The sequence below is a fragment of the Gadus morhua genome, chromosome 20, assembly GCF_902167405.1.
Source record: "Gadus morhua chromosome 20, gadMor3.0, whole genome shotgun sequence".
In the NCBI taxonomy this organism is placed as follows: domain Eukaryota; kingdom Metazoa; phylum Chordata; class Actinopteri; order Gadiformes; family Gadidae; genus Gadus; species Gadus morhua.
Window position 1 is genome coordinate 9,496,216 of NC_044067.1, and position 18,570 is coordinate 9,514,785.

The 18,570-nt window shown below is 44.0% G+C and overlaps 1 protein-coding gene across 1 annotated transcript in view; it reads left to right on the forward strand.

Annotated features, from left to right (window-relative positions):
• lrp1bb (low density lipoprotein receptor-related protein 1Bb) overlaps positions 1 to 18,570 on the forward strand; it is a 229,017-nt gene that overhangs the window by 76,941 nt on the left and 133,506 nt on the right. The window contains exons 4-7 of the mRNA XM_030344004.1: positions 13,009 to 13,128; positions 14,147 to 14,275; positions 16,576 to 16,833; positions 17,330 to 17,492. Of these exons, the coding sequence (XP_030199864.1) occupies positions 13,009 to 13,128; positions 14,147 to 14,275; positions 16,576 to 16,833; positions 17,330 to 17,492 (670 nt within the window). The remainder of the gene's footprint in view (positions 1 to 13,008; positions 13,129 to 14,146; positions 14,276 to 16,575; positions 16,834 to 17,329; positions 17,493 to 18,570) is intronic.

Consider the following 18,570-nt stretch of genomic DNA (forward strand, 5'->3'; position numbering starts at 1 on the left):
GGTGCCATGGTAGTTGGATGGACCCACATTGAAATCAATAATACCCAAATGATACTCCTGTACAGCATTCTGGGCTTTAAACACTGCTCTGCACCTTCTGATCTCGTTGTCATCATCTGCCCTTGGAGCAAAAATGGTGGTTGTGATGAGATGTTGTTGTTGTTGTTGTTGTTGGGTGTTGTTGTTGTAAGTTTGGCAGCATTGTTAAGTGATGGTTTTGAAGAATGAACCAGCAACCCCTTCACCACTTAGCAGCCTGCGTGTGCACTCTCTGCTCCTGCTCACGCCCACACTCCCCCATCAGAAGACAAAATATAAAATATAAAAAAATAAAATAAAAGGCCCTCCATCTTTGTCTGCCATGGCCGCTTCTTCTTCTGTGTGTGCAATTAGACCCCCACACTGTGGCCTTGGAGCCGCCGGAGCGAGTCCGCCGTGCCCCGAAGACACTGCCCTGTCATGTGGATGGATCATGACACCCTGCTGGCCCCGCTGGCTGTTAAATCCAACTTTTAGTGTTCTCATTCACGGTGACAGGAAGTTTAAATAATGCATCGCTTCTGGGGCCTTTTAATCGGCTGTCCGGTTGACTGTGTTACCGAGGGTTACTCTGTGCCGGTGTTGTCAGCGGTGTGTGTGTGTGGTACACTTGTTGATTAGGGGGTCGCTTAACACAAAACGAGTCGACACCATGAGGTGCAAACGGTCCAGAATATCCGTAAACATTGGGTTTGTTAATGGCGTTAGGCCATGTATTTATCCATGCGTGTAGGTGTTCCTGTGGGTGTTTTCTAATAAAAGCATTGACTAATTAACACAGTACACATCATCGTTTACATCGGTTCTAAATGAAGAGTTGGCATTTAACAAACGTTAGCATTTTTTTATTGTTTTTTTTACAATATTGGACGAGCAAAGATTTATTTAAAGAGAACCCTTATAGCTAATGACATGTATAGCTCTTGGGGAATCCATTGAGATGTGTAACGGTTACATTAACTATTTCTCCCATTGGCACGTTGGTGGAAAAAAGGATGCCTGAAGTTGCTTCAGCTCCTTCACATATTGCAGATACTTTCACAAACAGCAGGGATGTAGTGCCCTTCAGAAACGACACTGCTGCGTCTTATATTTGTCATTTCGATTGGGGAAACTATGTATCACTATGACATACATCATCTGATAAATGATAGCTTTCCGTTCCTCTTTGTAACGTCATGAGAGAGTGAGATTGTGAGAATATAAAAAACTTAATTTGAATTAAGTATGGACATCTGATCTGATAGTGAAAGAGTAATGAGTTCTGAATGGGCCGGCTGCCAAGACAGAGTTTGGCAAATGTGTGACAGAAATGCGTTATAGCTGTACAATGATATTCACTCGTTTGCATAATGGCCCGGGCTCTCTCACACACACATCCCGCTATCGAGGAAGTGATGCGTTTTAGTTAGCTGCTCAAGATAGTTTTTGTTCTCATGTTTTATGCAGGTGCCTAGCCTATGGACCTGCTAAATTGTATGCAATCATTCGCACACACAGGATTGTCTAATTCTGTCACTTTAATTTTGCTATCACTCCAACACTCCGCAAGACAGAGTGCATTTGAGGGAGACCCTGAGCCCTATGATCTCACACTGAGCCAATTATGGACGACACAAGAAGGAAATTAATTGGATGACACACACGAGCATTGTGTAAAGGTGATTTTGGTTTAATCATCCAATAGTGCACTCGTGCATCACACGATGTATGGGCTATCGGTGGCATACACATGCATCATACAAAAGTGCAAGGCTTTTACATTGTTGCACAAAGCATCAGTTCTATATATATAAATGTGTGTGTTTCCACGTACAGTGAAATGGGTGAAGGAAAGCGATCCATCCACTTTAATTGTATGGGATGTTATTTCAGTTACATTTGTTGGACCTTTGTATCCTCTCATTTTAATGGAACGTGTGACTTGTTACTATGGATACATTATTGAGATGAAGGATGGCAGGTTTATCATGGAGGTTTTCAAAATGGGTAGTACATCTTCCCATAACAAGTGCCACAAGAAAGTTGTAGCTTATTGTGGCCTTCTGTCTGTTTCTCTAACATGTTTCTTTGCAGAATATGCTTTATATGCTACACACCTTTCCCTTTCCCTTCGAATCCCGCCCTAAATATCAAGGCATTATAGGGCTCATTACATTGTAGTTGAAGATCGTTTTAACCTATAGTATCAAACTAAACCTGCACCAAAACGTAATTGTGTGTCATCGTATTGTTCATTTGTTACACTGGTTGAATTGCTATGCATTATATTTTGTAGTATAAATTACAACACATTTATCCCAATGGTGTAATTTTAAGACGTATCTATACTAGAAAATTGTCCATCGCAAACTGGAATAGGGACATCAAACTACTCATACTCTCTATGTATCTAATGCTAATGAACCACAATAGGCCCATCACTTTAAACCTCCTAGTCAGACGGCCTTTAAATCCAAAGCCCTCCAATGTTCAGAGTAAGTGGCACACTTCTGGGTCGCTAATTCTGCTTGCAGTTTATGTCAAACCGGCACCTTTTTCTCATTCCCTTTGGAATTACATTAAATGATGCAAACATTGGCTATTCGTGGAAAGTTGTTATTGGAGATGGCAGCAGGCTGCTGCAGATGCTGATTCACAGTCCTGCGTCCCTCACACTCTCCACTTTCCCGAGACGGGAGTACGTTTAGTGGATCTGTTTAATTATGGTGATATATCACCATGAAGCAGCCTTAATGCCGTATAGCAGGCGCGTGCAGATGCATCTCCCTAACGCAAGCCTTTTTATCTTCCGTACATTGCTAAGAGTTGTATAAACTGCATGTGGTTGGACACATAAACAAAGGTAAATGGAGGCAATTTGCAACCGCTGTCCTTACCTTTGCTGTGACCCATTGCATACATACACTATGTGTTCATTTCAATTTTGCATTTACTCTCAACCTCCCAGACTCCAGCGGCGGTAACACAGCCTCCCATTGCTCTCTGACAGCTAACATGCGCCAGACGTTTATCTCTAAGGGGTCAGACGGGTCCCAGTCCTGTTCAGTTCATCACACAGAAAATGTGTTCAGAGTATTTATAGCGTTAAAAAAAAGAAAAGAAGAAACACGTGACTTATCTTCCCCCTGATTATCATCCGTAATCTCACTCTGTTCCTGATTCAACTTTCTTTCGACAGATCCGTTCTCTATAGGACCGTTTGTTCGATGGGCTCCATTCAGCGCGGCCAAAAAAAACGCATGGAGGGCCTCCCTCTTGGGCCTGATTCTGCGATTCATCATCGAGCAAAAAAAACTATTCATATTTTAATAGATCCCCCCCCCCCCTGCTCCAGCCCATGTGGAGCTGACCTCCCGGGGTTCACACAGGGACACAAATACCCCGGGTCTGCTCGGACGCAGCGCACACGGTGGGAGGGTGGAGGAATCGAGGTCACTAAAGGGAAGTTTTATGTGGCCAGCTGGGTCTCCTTTTGCAAAACTTTACTATGGTTCCCCCCGCCACCCCCTCACTCTCTCCCTTCGCTTCCCGCCCGCCTTACCTTATGAATATACATGCTGCCGATCCCAGAAGACCTTCACATGAAGGTGTCCAGATGGGAAAATACAGCAAAGCCCTGTTCACCTTCAGGAGGCGTTTTCACTCTTAATCATGTGGCCCCCTTCATAGCCTTGGCCCCGTGTGGCCCCTGACATAGACCTGGGGGGAAGAGGGAGAAGGGTGGAGATGAACCCGAGACCACATGGTCAATGCGTTCTCCACCACAAATCAACCGTTCCTGTTTGTGTGTCCACGTAATTAGACACATATGTGAAGACATTAGCACGCACAGACTCACAGACGTGCACACAGAAGGACAACCGCACGCAGGCACGCAGGGACTCATTCACACATGCATGCATGCAGGCATACACGCATACACACACGCACGCACACACACACAGATACACAGGCAGAGATACGCAGACATGCACACAGACAAACAAGCGCACAAACACACGCAGGCACGCATGCACATACACAATTACCAGCTCACCAGAGACCAGGACTATCCTAAAAAATGGGAATTGTGCCCTTCCCGGACTTACTTTATATATATATATATATATATATATATATATACATACACACACATCTGATGTGTGATGTGAAGCAGTCTCACACACACACACCTCCCTTCTTCCCATGTTGTTCCCTAGTCTACAGTCGTGCCTCAGGAGGGCAGGACGTACTGTGTTCCCACTGGTCTGCTGAGGAATGCGTGGATGCTGCAGCTCCAACGCAGTGAACCTCATTAACTCCAGGGCCTAAACGAAGGAACCCCAATTCCTCCTCCCCTCCCTGCTAGCCATTATAGAAACAAGTTATTTTCACACACACGAAACAAGGATGAATACATTTGCCCACCACTTAAATCACGTTCCAGATTGTGCTTGGTTTTTTCACTGTGACATACCACCTGAATGAGGTTATGCACCTTCTCAACCCCGGCCATTTAAAGGTTATATAAAAATTGAGCTGTTTCTCTTCTTTCATTGTGACACCAAGTCTTGGCGAGCTCGCTAGGCTACACATTACTGTTACCCAATATCATATCCTGACAGATGAATAGACAACCCTCCACAATCACTTTTGTTCATATTCCGTCCTCTCACAGTAGTTTATTGTTAGACTCTATCATATTGTGGCATAAAGAATATTACTTCAGTTCATCTTAAATGTATCACATTACTGATTTCCCAGAATTATTTTCACCAAGAACTGATTTTGGCAACACAAGTTAAATATTCAGGCTCTGCTCATAACATAGAATGGAATTTTGCTTATGATATTCTCACACACACACACACACACACACACACACACACACACACACACACACACACACACACACACACACACACACACACACACACACACACACACACACACACTCATGCACACATACAAACATAGAGAAGTTAATTGTGCTGCCTTTTCTCAGTGTTTGTGCGAGTAGGACATTACATTTGCACAGAAAGATAATGGATCAGGCAACATCTTAACAATGATGTTGATTGTCATATTGTGGGCTGGCATTTAATTATCTCAACCAACAATTCTCTTAGGATGAAGAAACCGAGAGTATACTACCCTAGTTGGTCTTCAGAGCGATAATTACTGTTTAGAAAAACGGTTCAATGTCGTTTCTCAAACACACTTTTATTATTGTAGTTCAGAATTTTTTATTTCTCTCAAGGCCAACAGATGGTTCAAACTTTTTCAATGAAATTCAACTTGAGTATGTCATTTATTGGGGCCAGGTCTTAAAGCAATGCCAAGATAACAGGTTCAGGGAAGGTTGGCCTTCTGGTAAGAGAGGGCTTTACTTCATTCACGTGGATAACATAGTGTCCCTGAGCAATCACAAAATGTAAACTCGGTATCTGCTTCTAGGATGGCAGTTAGCCTCCATGACCCCGTAACACAAACAAACAGGCAGAAATATGTCCTTTATACTGTTGAAGAGAACAAGCACGATAAGATTAAACACAGCGTTATCGTACTTAGCTAGCTGTTGTCGAAGACAGGCGGCTCTCAATATTGAACTCCAAGGATGTTTCATTTAGATCTCCACAGCAATGATCTCCTTTCGTCTAAATTGGTTTGTTACCTTTTTAGGCCTTCCGGAGTTCATACCTAAACCGGTAGATAATAAAAATAGAAATCGAAGAGATAGACATCTGAGTTTGTTCAGAAACTCATGAAACACCTCGTTTCAGCTGGCTTGTGTTACCAATATTTTAAGAACATTCTCTGCTCTCAACATTGGCGCCACATTGTTTGTGAAGTAATTTGTAATTTTGAGTTCAGTTTATCGATAGATATTGTAGTGACTATTCTGGTTTTATGGATAATACAGAGCCAATAGGATTTATTTTGCTTTGGTCTGGATGTGATTCGCTTACCGATTTATATATCTTTTAATGAATGGGGAAGTGGGCGGAGGCCAGGGTATTACATTGCTCGTTGAGCTACAACTTTGTCATCCATAATATATTAGTGTAGACGATGCAGTTAGTGGGGTGGAATGAAGATGTAGATATGAGACATTGAGTGCATAATGGTTAATTAAGGGCTCTATTTCGCATTGACATTTACATATCTCATTAGTAGGTACCTTGGTATTTTTTATCCCAAACTAATCTCAACCTACAGCACTAAACTCACCGCTGATAACATGGTAGAGCTTAATACCTCCATGATTGCTTGACATTTGCAGGAAGGAGAACCCAATTTGTATGCAGTAATGTACAGGCCAGGTAGAACATCTTTAAATTAGTTCACCCCAAAAACGTCATTGGTAAAAATGCTTATCAATAATCCAGCCTAAGACTCAGTCTTTGTTAACCTTTCCCGTATGCAGAATGTCCCCCAGGGATAACTGTCCAAAGACCCAAATCATCCAGACAATCAAAGCCTGCTGTTAGTTCCCATTGCACTTTCATTGACGAACGGAAATTCAGTTTTTCCTCGATCTGTGTTTGGTGAGATACGTACTGATGGTGTGCAGTTGAAACAGGAGGACTCTGAACCAATTTAGAAGCCCTTAGATCTGGCTGTTTTGTCAATGATTTCCTCGCAACGCTGTACACCGGTTGAAAGGCGCTTGATGTTCGGCTATCGAGCTCATTTGGGGAAACAGGCATTTCGCTCCGAGAACATGCGATCTGTGGGAAGGAGACGACTACTTTGACATTGACGAGGGAGCGTTACGGGAGAACACAGGAAGTGTCACCAGGAAACAACAGCTCCCAGCGCGCCTTCTCCATTAATGTTATGTTTGCCCAGATCTCACTCGCGTTGACAGGAGAAGTTTTGGCACAATCATCTGCCAGGGAGAAACGTGCAAGCGCTGTTACGTCACCGGTCCTCTCCGGGGTTCTGCTTTGACAGCCCCTTGTGTAATTGAACCCCCTCCCCCACCACCCCCTCCCCTGCCAAAAAAATACTATTTTTTTTCCCCTTCCTTGTGAGTGGGAAGCTAAAGGTTTTTTACGCACCAATGATTCTGGTGTCAGGCCACTGCCTGTCAAATGCTTGTCTCCCTTGGTTTACCTCTCCTGGGCTAGGGTACGAGTCTCGCCACTCAGTGGTGGTTCATCACTTCCCAGCCATGGGAACCTCTGCTGCCCTCAGCCGACCCCCCCAATCACCACCACCACCACACATAAACACCACCACCACCCCCGTTTTTATTGAGGACAAGGAGCTATGCTACGACATTGTCTTCCCAAAAGCCGCCTTGCTTCGAAGTCCCCTGTTTGTTTGATCACGCCCTGATATAAAGAATATGCCTTTGAATCAGCCCTTAAACTCATCATCATCACCTCTCCATCTGTTTCTCTATCACAAACCCCTCCCTTGACTCCAACGTCCGACCAGGCTGCCCTTCTGCCTCATTTATCTTCCTTACCGGCCTTGTCTATGTCTCCCTCCTTTCCCTCTCTTTATTTTTCTTGTTGATTTGTTTCTCTTGTGTGCTACTTTATCCTTCACTTTGTCTTTGTCTGTGCTCTTTGTGGCTGTTGCCATGATGGTTGCGGCGCTCTGAGTCACTAAAAAACACTCATCAAGTAATCATAATATTATTGTTAATATTATTAGTGTTGTTATGAAGGCATCCGTGCTTCTTTGCTTTAAAAAATGTTTGAAGATGACACAAAAAAGATAGACGATGACACTGCCCTCGATGATTAATGAAAATCAATGTCAGACACGTAACTGCCCCCCCCCCCCCCCTCCCCCTCACCTCCTCCCCCCGGCCGCTGAACAACATTCAGTTATCCGACTTGATTAACTTTTAATTAGGACGACCCCCACCAATACAAAAACAAAGCCAAATAAACCACACCACATAAGAGTGCAGGCAAGCAAAAAACACATTCCTCTGGCCCGATGTGGACTGCCTGAGCCACTGCTAAACCAAAGTAAAGCCTGACGCCGTGACATCTGTCATGGCATCTATTGTCATATATTTCATGGAATTTCACTTTTTTAAGGCTAAACAAAAGCACTCCCAACCTGCCTCAATCTCTGTGATATGTCAGCATGTCTATTAAATCGATTACTCTCCAGGGGTTGAAAAGAAGAGTGGACATGTGATAGTCCTTTCGCGCAAATAGTAGTTACCGAAACTACGGACAGATAACGCTGCCGTGGGTGGGATATGTTTTTGCCCGTTCTGTCAGAACGAGATTAGAACTTGTTATCTCTTCACGAATGTCTCATTTTTGTCTTGATAACAAATTAATGAATGTTATCGTGAACAAACAGAGCTGGGATTCATTTGGTTTTATTGAACGGCGGGCGACTCGACATGAAAATTGCACTGTGTGAGTGTCCGCGAAATACCACATTAAAATCAAGTGTTCTTCAACCAAGGAGAACAATCACATTGCAATCGAGGATATGCAATTGTATCACTGTTGCTACGCAATTCAAATAAAAAAACTAAGGTCAAGGTATTCATTCATTTGATGAAATAATGAAAAAAATTGTTGACCAAACGATGTGGGGTATCTCTACACTTCTGATCTTGATTTCACAACCAAATGTGCTCCAAAATATTACGCGACTCACGGCAGCGCTGGGCTTCAGCACATCACAGCAAATAGGCGCTTTATGTAGGCCTAATTGTTGTTCCACCTTATCTCTCGGAACCGTGGCTAGACGTTAAGTAGTTATAATGCGCTTTGGATGCAAAGTTTATCCTCCAGATTTTAATTGTGTTGAAGGCAAACAGGCACACGGACAGGTGCGTAAGTAGCTATGTGTATACATTACTTATTGTGTCTCGTTAGAATTGGCAAAGGCGGACTCTGGCACTCAATATTTCATGCCTTCCACTTTGTTGATTTGCAGCGCTGCCAGATATTGTCGCTCATATCATAACTCTTCCTTATATGAGGAAACAATCTTGTGTCATCCAATCCTGTTGCAGAGGGAGGAGGACGGTGGGTTATTACACAGGAGTGGTTTGGAATTAAAATGTCATTGTTCAGTGAAGGCCCCCCATGTTCGTCACTATGGCGTTTCTTCCACTTTTTTAAGGGCATGTCAGATGCTTGGCAGGAGTGAACTAGTTTTCCTTTTTCAAATCCCTCAGCAAATTACGCTTTGAGGGATTAACAACATTTGCTGTCACATGCGAGCCCCCGTTATCGAGCCCTGGGATTAAAAGTGCATGTGTATGTGCATGTAACTCAATTCTTACGTACAAAAAGAAGACGGTTTGAAGAAGTGCCAAAAAGGTAGGCGCCTCTGAGACATTTGAACTGTTGCATGGCAACTTCAAAGCCACCGGCTCTGTCTCGCCAACATTTATTTAGCTTAATGCACTGTGTTCGCACAGTGCTTTATGTGCGCAGTATTACCCCATGTTCACTTTTGAAGTGCTTGAAATGTTTCACCCCGAGAGATATGAATTACATTAATGTCCCAGTTTCGTCTCCGGCATCAATCGTGTCTCCTTTGCCACCCGGAGTATACCAGAAGAATGGTACCAGCCATACAAACCAACCAGAAAAAAAGAGCTCGAGTTACTAATTTGGGAACGGGGGACTTTATCCGGCGTTTCCTTGAAAGTCCCTCAGCACCCTCTGGATTTGTTCCTCAAATGCTGGGTCAGCATCTTAATTTTCGTATGTCCATTAATTAGAAGGCCTGAGTGCAAATGGAGAGGCTGGCTAAGAGGCGGCCTGGCCGTCTGGGTCCAAAGGCCACGGGGGAAGCCATAATTAGGCCAGATGTGAGCGAACTGACTCCTTAGTCCGGGATCCACCCCCCCCCCCCCCCCCCCCCCCCCCCCCCTCTCTGCCTCGGCCAAGCCGTTTCTGGTGTTCGCGTTGACAGTGAAACACTACCGCATTTGTTATACGTTTGAGCCCGGTACCATCTGCGTTGCTTAATGCGTCGGGGCCTGTGTTTTTCTCTCGCAGGGATTTCCTATGTGTCTTTTTGTTGACTTTGAGTGATATCGGGGCTTATTTCACTCCGAGTGGACCGAACACGCGGTAATACAGCTGGAGACTCCGTACGTCGCCTTCTGGAGAACCGCCGAAAGCTATTATTTCAAGCATTTTGACCGCTCTAAACCATTAACTGGCCCCATTCTCTCAAGGTGTGATCGATAATGAATGGGCGGCAAAGTTAAAAACACATCTGCCTAACAACAGACATGCTTTGCATCCCTGTGTTCAGCTGTCTTTAAAATGCCAAAAGGGCTTTGGTGTTAAAACCTTATTGTAAGCCGCATTTAAATACTCATACATGTATATTAACGTTCTATAAACACATTTCACGTCGAAGCAGTCCATTTCAGCCCATACAGCTCAAACAGTATCCAGTATCTTTGTAGCCTATGTAAATGTGTGTGCCTTTGTGCTCGTGAACATTTGCATGAAGGAGCAGGAGCCTACCATGTTGCACCTGTATGCAGCAGATCCATTAGGATTAGTGTGAACCTCTCCTTGTTTGTGTAGCATGCTACCGGCTATCTCAGCCCCGGTTGTTACCAAACAGGGTGTGTGTGTGACATTGCTAAAGTCTCTGAGGGCCAACGCACATAGGGCGCAGAGCATGTGTGTCACACGCCTTTCGCTGAGGCATATGGGGCCAGACACGTGGTGATGCTCTCTGATCTGATGTGGATAATAATTGGGAAAGACAAATGAAAAGCTACTGAGCCGCACTAATTAGGGTTGACAGCCGTGTAGCACACTGCCGGTGAAAGAAGACATTGGTATCCGAATCTTGTCGAGAAGTCTCCATCCCTGTGTTAAGTCTCACTCAACGCATGCGTTATTTCACTGATGGCATAATTACGATATTTATTTGTATTATTGTTAATAATTAATCATATGTTTCAAAATGTTTTCTGTAACTGGATTTTTCTTCTTAAATCAAGTCTTACATAGCGAATGCAGCAATTTAGCAATTCAAGTGCTTGCTAGTGCTATCTGTGAACAAAACCATTGCGTTAAATTTAGCTCATAACTCACATTTTGAAAAGGTGTTATTTTCAATGTATGAAATGGTGGTGTTTGGGTTTTTAGTTATTTTTGCCCACACATGAATGCTTCTATGTTATATGTCTTGGCTAGTACACTACCTCTTTAACCAGTGACTTCACAACTGGCAAGGCAGTAGTGTGCTTTGAACACAGAGCTGTTCGGGAATGACACCGAAAAACTGATATATTCCCAACTATTTCCGGCTGCAGATAGTAAACTGCTGTTCTGCTTTATTTGGGTTTTCCTGAATGTGAAAAATATTAGGCCAATTTAAATCACACTTTTGTTCTAATGCACTCTGTTAAAAGACAGGTTTGTTGACTAAGATACATTTTCCTCACAATTACATTACATTGAAATTACTTGGCAAACAATCTTTTACAAATTCTGGATTGTAATTATTCCAATTTTATGTGAAATCATTGGAATAATACTTATACTAGAATACTGCAAGGTACATTATTTCTAACAACACAATAAATTATTTTAATTATCTTCATTATGTCAAGTTCTTACACTACATATAATTTATTTCATATACAGTAGATAGGACTATTTATTCTTTTTGGAATTCTTGCAAAGGCCATTATGCACCACCCTATATGAATGCAAAGAAATCTTAAAATTAGTGTAATCTTCCTGGAATGGCTGTTTGCACTAGGCGAGATATAAAAGTCAATATTTAATCCCGTCGAGAGCAAACACAGATGCAGTACACAGCAACGGTCCTGTTTTTTCCTTTATCTTCTTCTCTATTAAGTCAACATCAAACACATTTTAGGGCTTACTAAACCTCGGATTAAGATCACAATGGATCTGCACCCAATAATGGGTTTTGTTATTCCTGCTAAATAGAGGTAACTCCGGATTTGTAAGTTGCAAAGCCCACACTGATATAAAGTGTTAATACAGGCTTGAAGAGTGAACCAGTGGGCTGTGGTTACTCATAATAGATGGCCTGAGAATGACATCCCTGATAAACAAATGCAGTCCTTCATCCTCTGGGCTGGCGCTTGACAGTAATTTACGTTCGGCTGTCTTACATCTGTCTTTGTGCAATTAAAACTTTGTCTTTGTTTCGAGGCCTCTCAGCCATGTCGCTACTTCTGGGGGATGTGTTTATCATGGCTGTAATTTGCTGGTCTTTGTTCCATTTTCCCTGACAATGAATAGCTTCAGAACCGTATGTCTCAGATGACAGAGAATAAACGACATGCTGAGTGTTATCACGCCAAAAATAAGTATGTTGCTGTTATTTTAATTTATTCGAGTAGAAGCCATGTGCACGTCAATCAATTCTAGACATCAAAGCGCCTGCTGTTGGTAAAGTTGGGCCTTGTGCTCTTCGAGATATGTTTGTTGTGAAGGCTTGAGTCAACAGAAAGGCCCAGCGACTAACTTCTAACGCTCAGCCTTTAGAAATGCAGGATAATTACATCTTCTTCAGTTTCCTCAGTTCACCCTCTTTTTGGAAACGGTTCATTCCATTGCATGCTATGAGTCATGTATTACACAAACGACTTGAAGTCCTGGTTTAATAATATTCTTCATAACCGTGACGTTCTCCCCGCATCGTTTCTTCCCTCTTAAGCACCACAAAGGCAATAAGAACTCTAAAGTGTCACAAGCTAACGTTTCCATGTGGAGAGGCCTTTTCTTTTTTTGGTGTCATTGTTTTCACGTGACTTTTCCCCCCAATTTTCTCAGCTAATGATTGACATTTGATGCATGAGACTTTCAAATGCCGTATAATGACGGAGCAACGGGCAAATATACAAGGAAAACAAAGACAATGGTAGTGAAGAAAATCAAAAAGTTAATGCTATCGCCCTAACATTTCTGTTCTCTCTCTCTCTCTCTCTCTCTCTCTCTCTCTCTCTCTCTCTCTCTGTCTTCTGCGGACCCCCTGCAGAGCTCCTGTCAGCGTGCCACGAGCTCCGGTGTCGCTACGGCTGCGTCATGACGAGGAACGGCACCTTCTGCTTCTGTGCCGACGGCTTCGAGGTGGGAGATGACGGCACCAGCTGTAGAGGTAGGCCTCATCGGCAGGCCAGTAGGTGGTGCCTTTCAATGAACGCACCTGCCCCATGCTGTCCCGCACACACGCACACACACACGCACACACACACGCACACACACACGCACACACGCACGCACACACGCACACACACACGCACGCACCCACATGCACACTCTCACACAAACACTCTCTCTCTCACTCTCTATCTCTCTTACTCTCTCACACACACACACATACACACACCCACACACACACACACACACACACACACACACACACACACACACACACACACACACACACGCACACACACACACCATACTCTCTGTCTCATTCTCTCCCTCTCTCCCTCTCTCACTTGCTCACAAATACACAATACCACAATACACATATTTTTCCCTACATCTCTGGGTCTTTCTTTTGTACTTTGATTCAGTCTTTTGTTCTCCCTTTCATTATTTTGTTCTTTTGTTCTTATTTTTTTTGTATTTTTCCTCCTTCTTTAACACTTTCCTTTCGTCCGCCATGACATGAAGATCCTTGACGATCCTTCAAGGCTAGAGATTAATTTAACACCAGCTCATTAAAGTCCTGAGAAATCTCCAGAAGAGAAATTAAATATAGAATGCGGAGACAGTGGTCTGAAAGGTTAGGGAGAGCCCAGCCGAGGAAAGAGTTGTTTTTCTGTCCGCCAACTGATTGCCTGTCTCAGAAATCCCAGGATCTCATTACACAAAGATTTTTGACATGGTTCTTTGGACATGGCAGTCTGTCTGTACTAGGGCAAACAATTCACAGAAAACGAGAATATGTATTGAAACAATGAAAAGCAGTGGGAAGAAACGTCGGCATCTGATCCTGTTTCGGGGGCGGGGGGGGGATAATTTAGCTCCCAAGTAAGGCCTGTTCGTTATAAAGTAATTATATACGAGGTGCCAGAGTGGGGCCATATTAAGTATACTTTATGTATTTGGGTCATGTTTGAGCACACCTAATTCGTTACAAATGACTCTCTTTCCTTTTCCATAAGATCATGATGAATGTGCCGTGTATGGCGCATGCAGCCAAACCTGCATGAACACCTACGGGTCGTACAGATGCGGCTGCACGGAGGGATACATCCTGCAGCCTGACAGGGTCTCCTGCAGAGCCAAACAAGGTGAGACAAGGCACTCCTGCACCAGAGGAGAACAACATAATCATCTGCATAGCGTGTACCGCCTTCGCCGTATCTATTAATATCGCTTGAGGCAATCGCGACCAGACCGCAAGTTTTTCTTTTTTAGTTCCGTCTTCCCCCCTCGGTCGCGGGCTCTGCCTGCGCGCGTTGTAGGAGCTGAAGATGAATGCACACACGGGGAACCGGGGGTGGACGCTGTCCGGACCCGGGATAATGATAAAATTAATGAGCATAAGGCTTTAAGTAGTAGCAGTCTGGAGTGTTTTGTGTGGAGACAATGCCCAGTGTCACCTTGATTTATGTTAATATCCGGGGCTGTGAACGAATCCGGGGCCCTGTGAGTAGAACACCATGCATCGGAACACAGCGCGCCATATAGGCCGTAGCGTTGTGTTGCTACGGAAAAAAACTCACCTCGCGACACTTGTGTGTGTGTGTGTGTGTTTGTGTGTTTGGGTCGTCCATTGAGCTGTGTGGTGAAATATGTATTTTGTATGTATGAGCGCCGGGGGGGGAATGGGGAATGGGTTACTGTCACTGTGGCGCAAATGGGTTGAAAATAGCCGCGGGCACAGCACACCTAGCTGGGGAGGACGACGACGATGCTGCTTTTAATCAACGTGACTGGTGTCCTACCAGGAATAAACCGAATATGATTACCCATAAACTTAACTGAACCCCATGCTCACACACATTAATATTAATTTAGCAGAGAAAGATTGCAGTGCAGGGATAACTATGGGGTTAGCATTACTTGTAAAAACTCATGAATATAAATTTTACATAGTGCTCTCTGAGGCCTCTTGATGGGATGCAGCAGGGTATGAAAAACATATTAAGGTGCTCGCCGCTAGATTTGAGTTAGTACTCTGCGGCACAAATAGTCTTTTTGGGATTTTGTCTTGATTTAATCTTTCGTTTCTTTCCGCTAGGTTAAATGGTTTTAATAAAAAATATATATTAATACTTTTCTCTCTATTTGTATACCGTTATCAAATGTCTAACTTTATAGTACCTTGGTGGTAGAGCACCTCCGAAGGCACGCCAAGAATCCTTATCGATTTTATGACGAAAACATAAAGTATAAATTATGATTACGATTTATTTAAATATTTTAACTGACAATAACATGTCCCACATTGATTAACATCAAAACTAGTCTCAAATGGCTTTAAAAGGTCTCTAAAATAATAATAATCTTAAACATTTCTGAGTGTTTTACTCCTGGACACTGTACACAAGCTTGGCCAAACTCCAAGCACTGTTTCAACCGTGTGCGTGTGTGTGTGTGTGTGTGTGTGTGTGTGTGTGTGTGTGTGTATATGTGTGTGTGTGTGTGTGTGTGTGTGTGTGTGTGTGTGTGTGTGCGCGTGTGTGTGTGTGTTCGTGCGTACCTCTGAGTGTGTATGTGTGCATGTGTGTGGCTCCAAGGCGCCTGTGTGTGTGTGTGTGTGTGTGTGCTTTTTGACTTTACTTGTGTGTGTGTGTGTGTGAATGCTCTCTACCAGTTGATTCAGGAGCATGAGGGAAGTTGTTTTTGTGGGCAGACAAACTGATTTATTGCCCATATTAGGAGAGCAGCACCTATCCTGAACTTGAGCGCAGATCAGGATAAATAAAGGGGGATTTCAGGGTGCACCCCGGGTGCGTGCGCTCAATTAAGTCCTTAAAGCAGGTTATGTCAACTTTACTGAGCCCAATCCCTCCATGGCTACCCGCACATGGGAAACTGGAAGCCACACACAAATAAGTGCACACACACACACACAAACACACACCGACACTCACACACGCACATACACACTCACATGCAAGCACATACTCACATACACATACATACTACAGCCATACACACACACAAACACACAGTGACACTCACACACACACACACACCTACACACATACACCCACACAGAGCATACATACTCGAAAATGTTTACATACACACATGCACACACACTGCGGTGCACACGCACACCTCTCCGGGCTTGTCCTCCACGTGCCCTCTTCGCATGTTGCTTAATTTGCTGTGTGAGTTCCAATGAGAGGCGCAAGCTGGGGCTAATCTAATCACGCAAGACGCACTCAATAACACAATAATCACACTCATGAATAAATTTGCCGTGTTGTGCTAGAGTTATGAGATTGCCCACATTAAGAAGCCCGCTCCCCCCTTTACACCTACATACACATACAAACACACACACACACACACATGCACACGCACACACACACACACACACACACTTATCATGGCCTTCCCCCTCCGTGTGCTGTAGACGCCGGGGACAGCCCCCCCGTGCTGCTGCTGAGTGGACCGGACCGCATCGCCATCACCCAGCTCAACGGCTCGGGGCTGCAGCCGCTGCGCTCGCTGGACGCCAACGGGAGCCTGGCGCTGGACTTCCGGCACGCCGCCGGGACGGCCTGCTGGGTGCTGGCCGGCGAGACCTCCGGACAGCTGCGCTGCGCCAAGATGAGGAACCTGAGGGGCTTCACGCAGGAGCAGGAGATCAAGACCCTGCACAGCATGCATAGTACGTTGGCCTGTCCCCCTCGCTTATCTGGAGGCTGAGGGGCTGGCATGTCTACGGGTTTATTGAGGATACTATTTCTGTCATCTGTCTGTCATATCTATGGGTTTATGTAGGATACTAGCTATCTGTCCGTCATATCTATGGGTTATTGTAGGGTACTAGCTATCTGTCTGTCATATCGATGAGTTTATTTAGGATACTATGTCTGTCTGTCATCTGTCTGTCATATCTATGGGTTTATGTAGGATACTAGCTATCTGTCTGTCATATCTATGGGTCCATTTGTGATTTTATCTGTCTGTCTGAATGTCTGACAACCTGTCTGTTATATAAATATATATATATTGTGTATCAGACTTTGTGTCAGTTTGTCTACCTCTCTGTCTGCCTTATCTAATCTTGTGAGATCTTTGAGAATATCTTAAAAAACGACAGGTCCTTACACAAAATACCACATAATTGACTGTGTCCCTCGCGTTGTCTCCTCCTCCTACAGACGTGGAATACATGGCTATAGACTGGCTGACGGGCAACTACTACTTCGTAGACCGCGTCAGCGACAAGATCTTTGTGTGCACCTCTGCTGGGGAGACATGCGTCACCATCCTGCACCTGGACCTGGTGAATCCTAAAGGAGTGGCCCTGGATCCTCTCATGGGGTGAGCCCCGCTCCGTCTAACTACCGCTCCCCTGCCTCCCTGCCTTACACAACCCAGACACAGCCCTGGTGGAGCCATGGCTGACATATCCCTGGGCTGTGGTAACAATGTAAAGAAGTGCGGCTACATGACGATCCAGACTAGGTTTAAATATATATATATATATGTGTTTGTGTATGTATATATATATGTATGTATATATATCAACTAAGCAGTATAAGATATAGGGCCCTATCTTGCATCCGGCGCAATTGACTTAATCACTGGCGCATGTGTCGTTGCTAGTTTGCAACTGGCGCAGAGCGTTCTTTTCCCTCCTGCGCCACTCGTCGGTAAATTAGGGAATGATCTTGCGCCCCAAGGGGCGGCTCGGCGAAAGCAGGAGGCGTGTTCTGGCTCAAACGTTCCCTGGTGCTATTTTGACGTTTCAGAAACCACTTGCGCGACAAACCTGGAAAAACCTGGTTTAAAGTAAGTGGCGCGTTCTTCAGATGCTATTTTAAGGGCGCATGCATAATGTTGCTTGTGCACCTCGCGCATACACTTTGCTTCTCTCATCTACCTAGCCACACATTCTTGATAAATTATTTGGGAAAGAACAGCTGATACAGCGGTATTAAGTTATACTTTTAAATCAATGCATCTGCAAACACCGTACAGCAAACACATATTTGCTTGACACAGACATCGTGTACATCCCCATAACTTTTAGGATTGATGAGTATTTGATCGTGAGAGAAAATTGTTTTATAGCGAATGAGTGTTAAAAAGAATGAATGAATGCGGGCGCGCGTGTGCATGTGTAACACACACACACACACGCGTGCGGGCACGTGTGTGTGCGTCAATCTGTTTAAACACACGCAAACTAAACACATAACGCGTAATACAGTCCATGGCAATGTATATTAACGGGGGGGCACATGCATATTAGGAACACAAGTCGACAACGATAATGCATACAATGCTGATAAGAAACAATGTTTATAATGTATTGCGTATATCATTAAATATCATTAAATAGAACCACATTAAATAGGACTAAATAGGCCATAAACTGAGCCATTTGAAGTTTGAA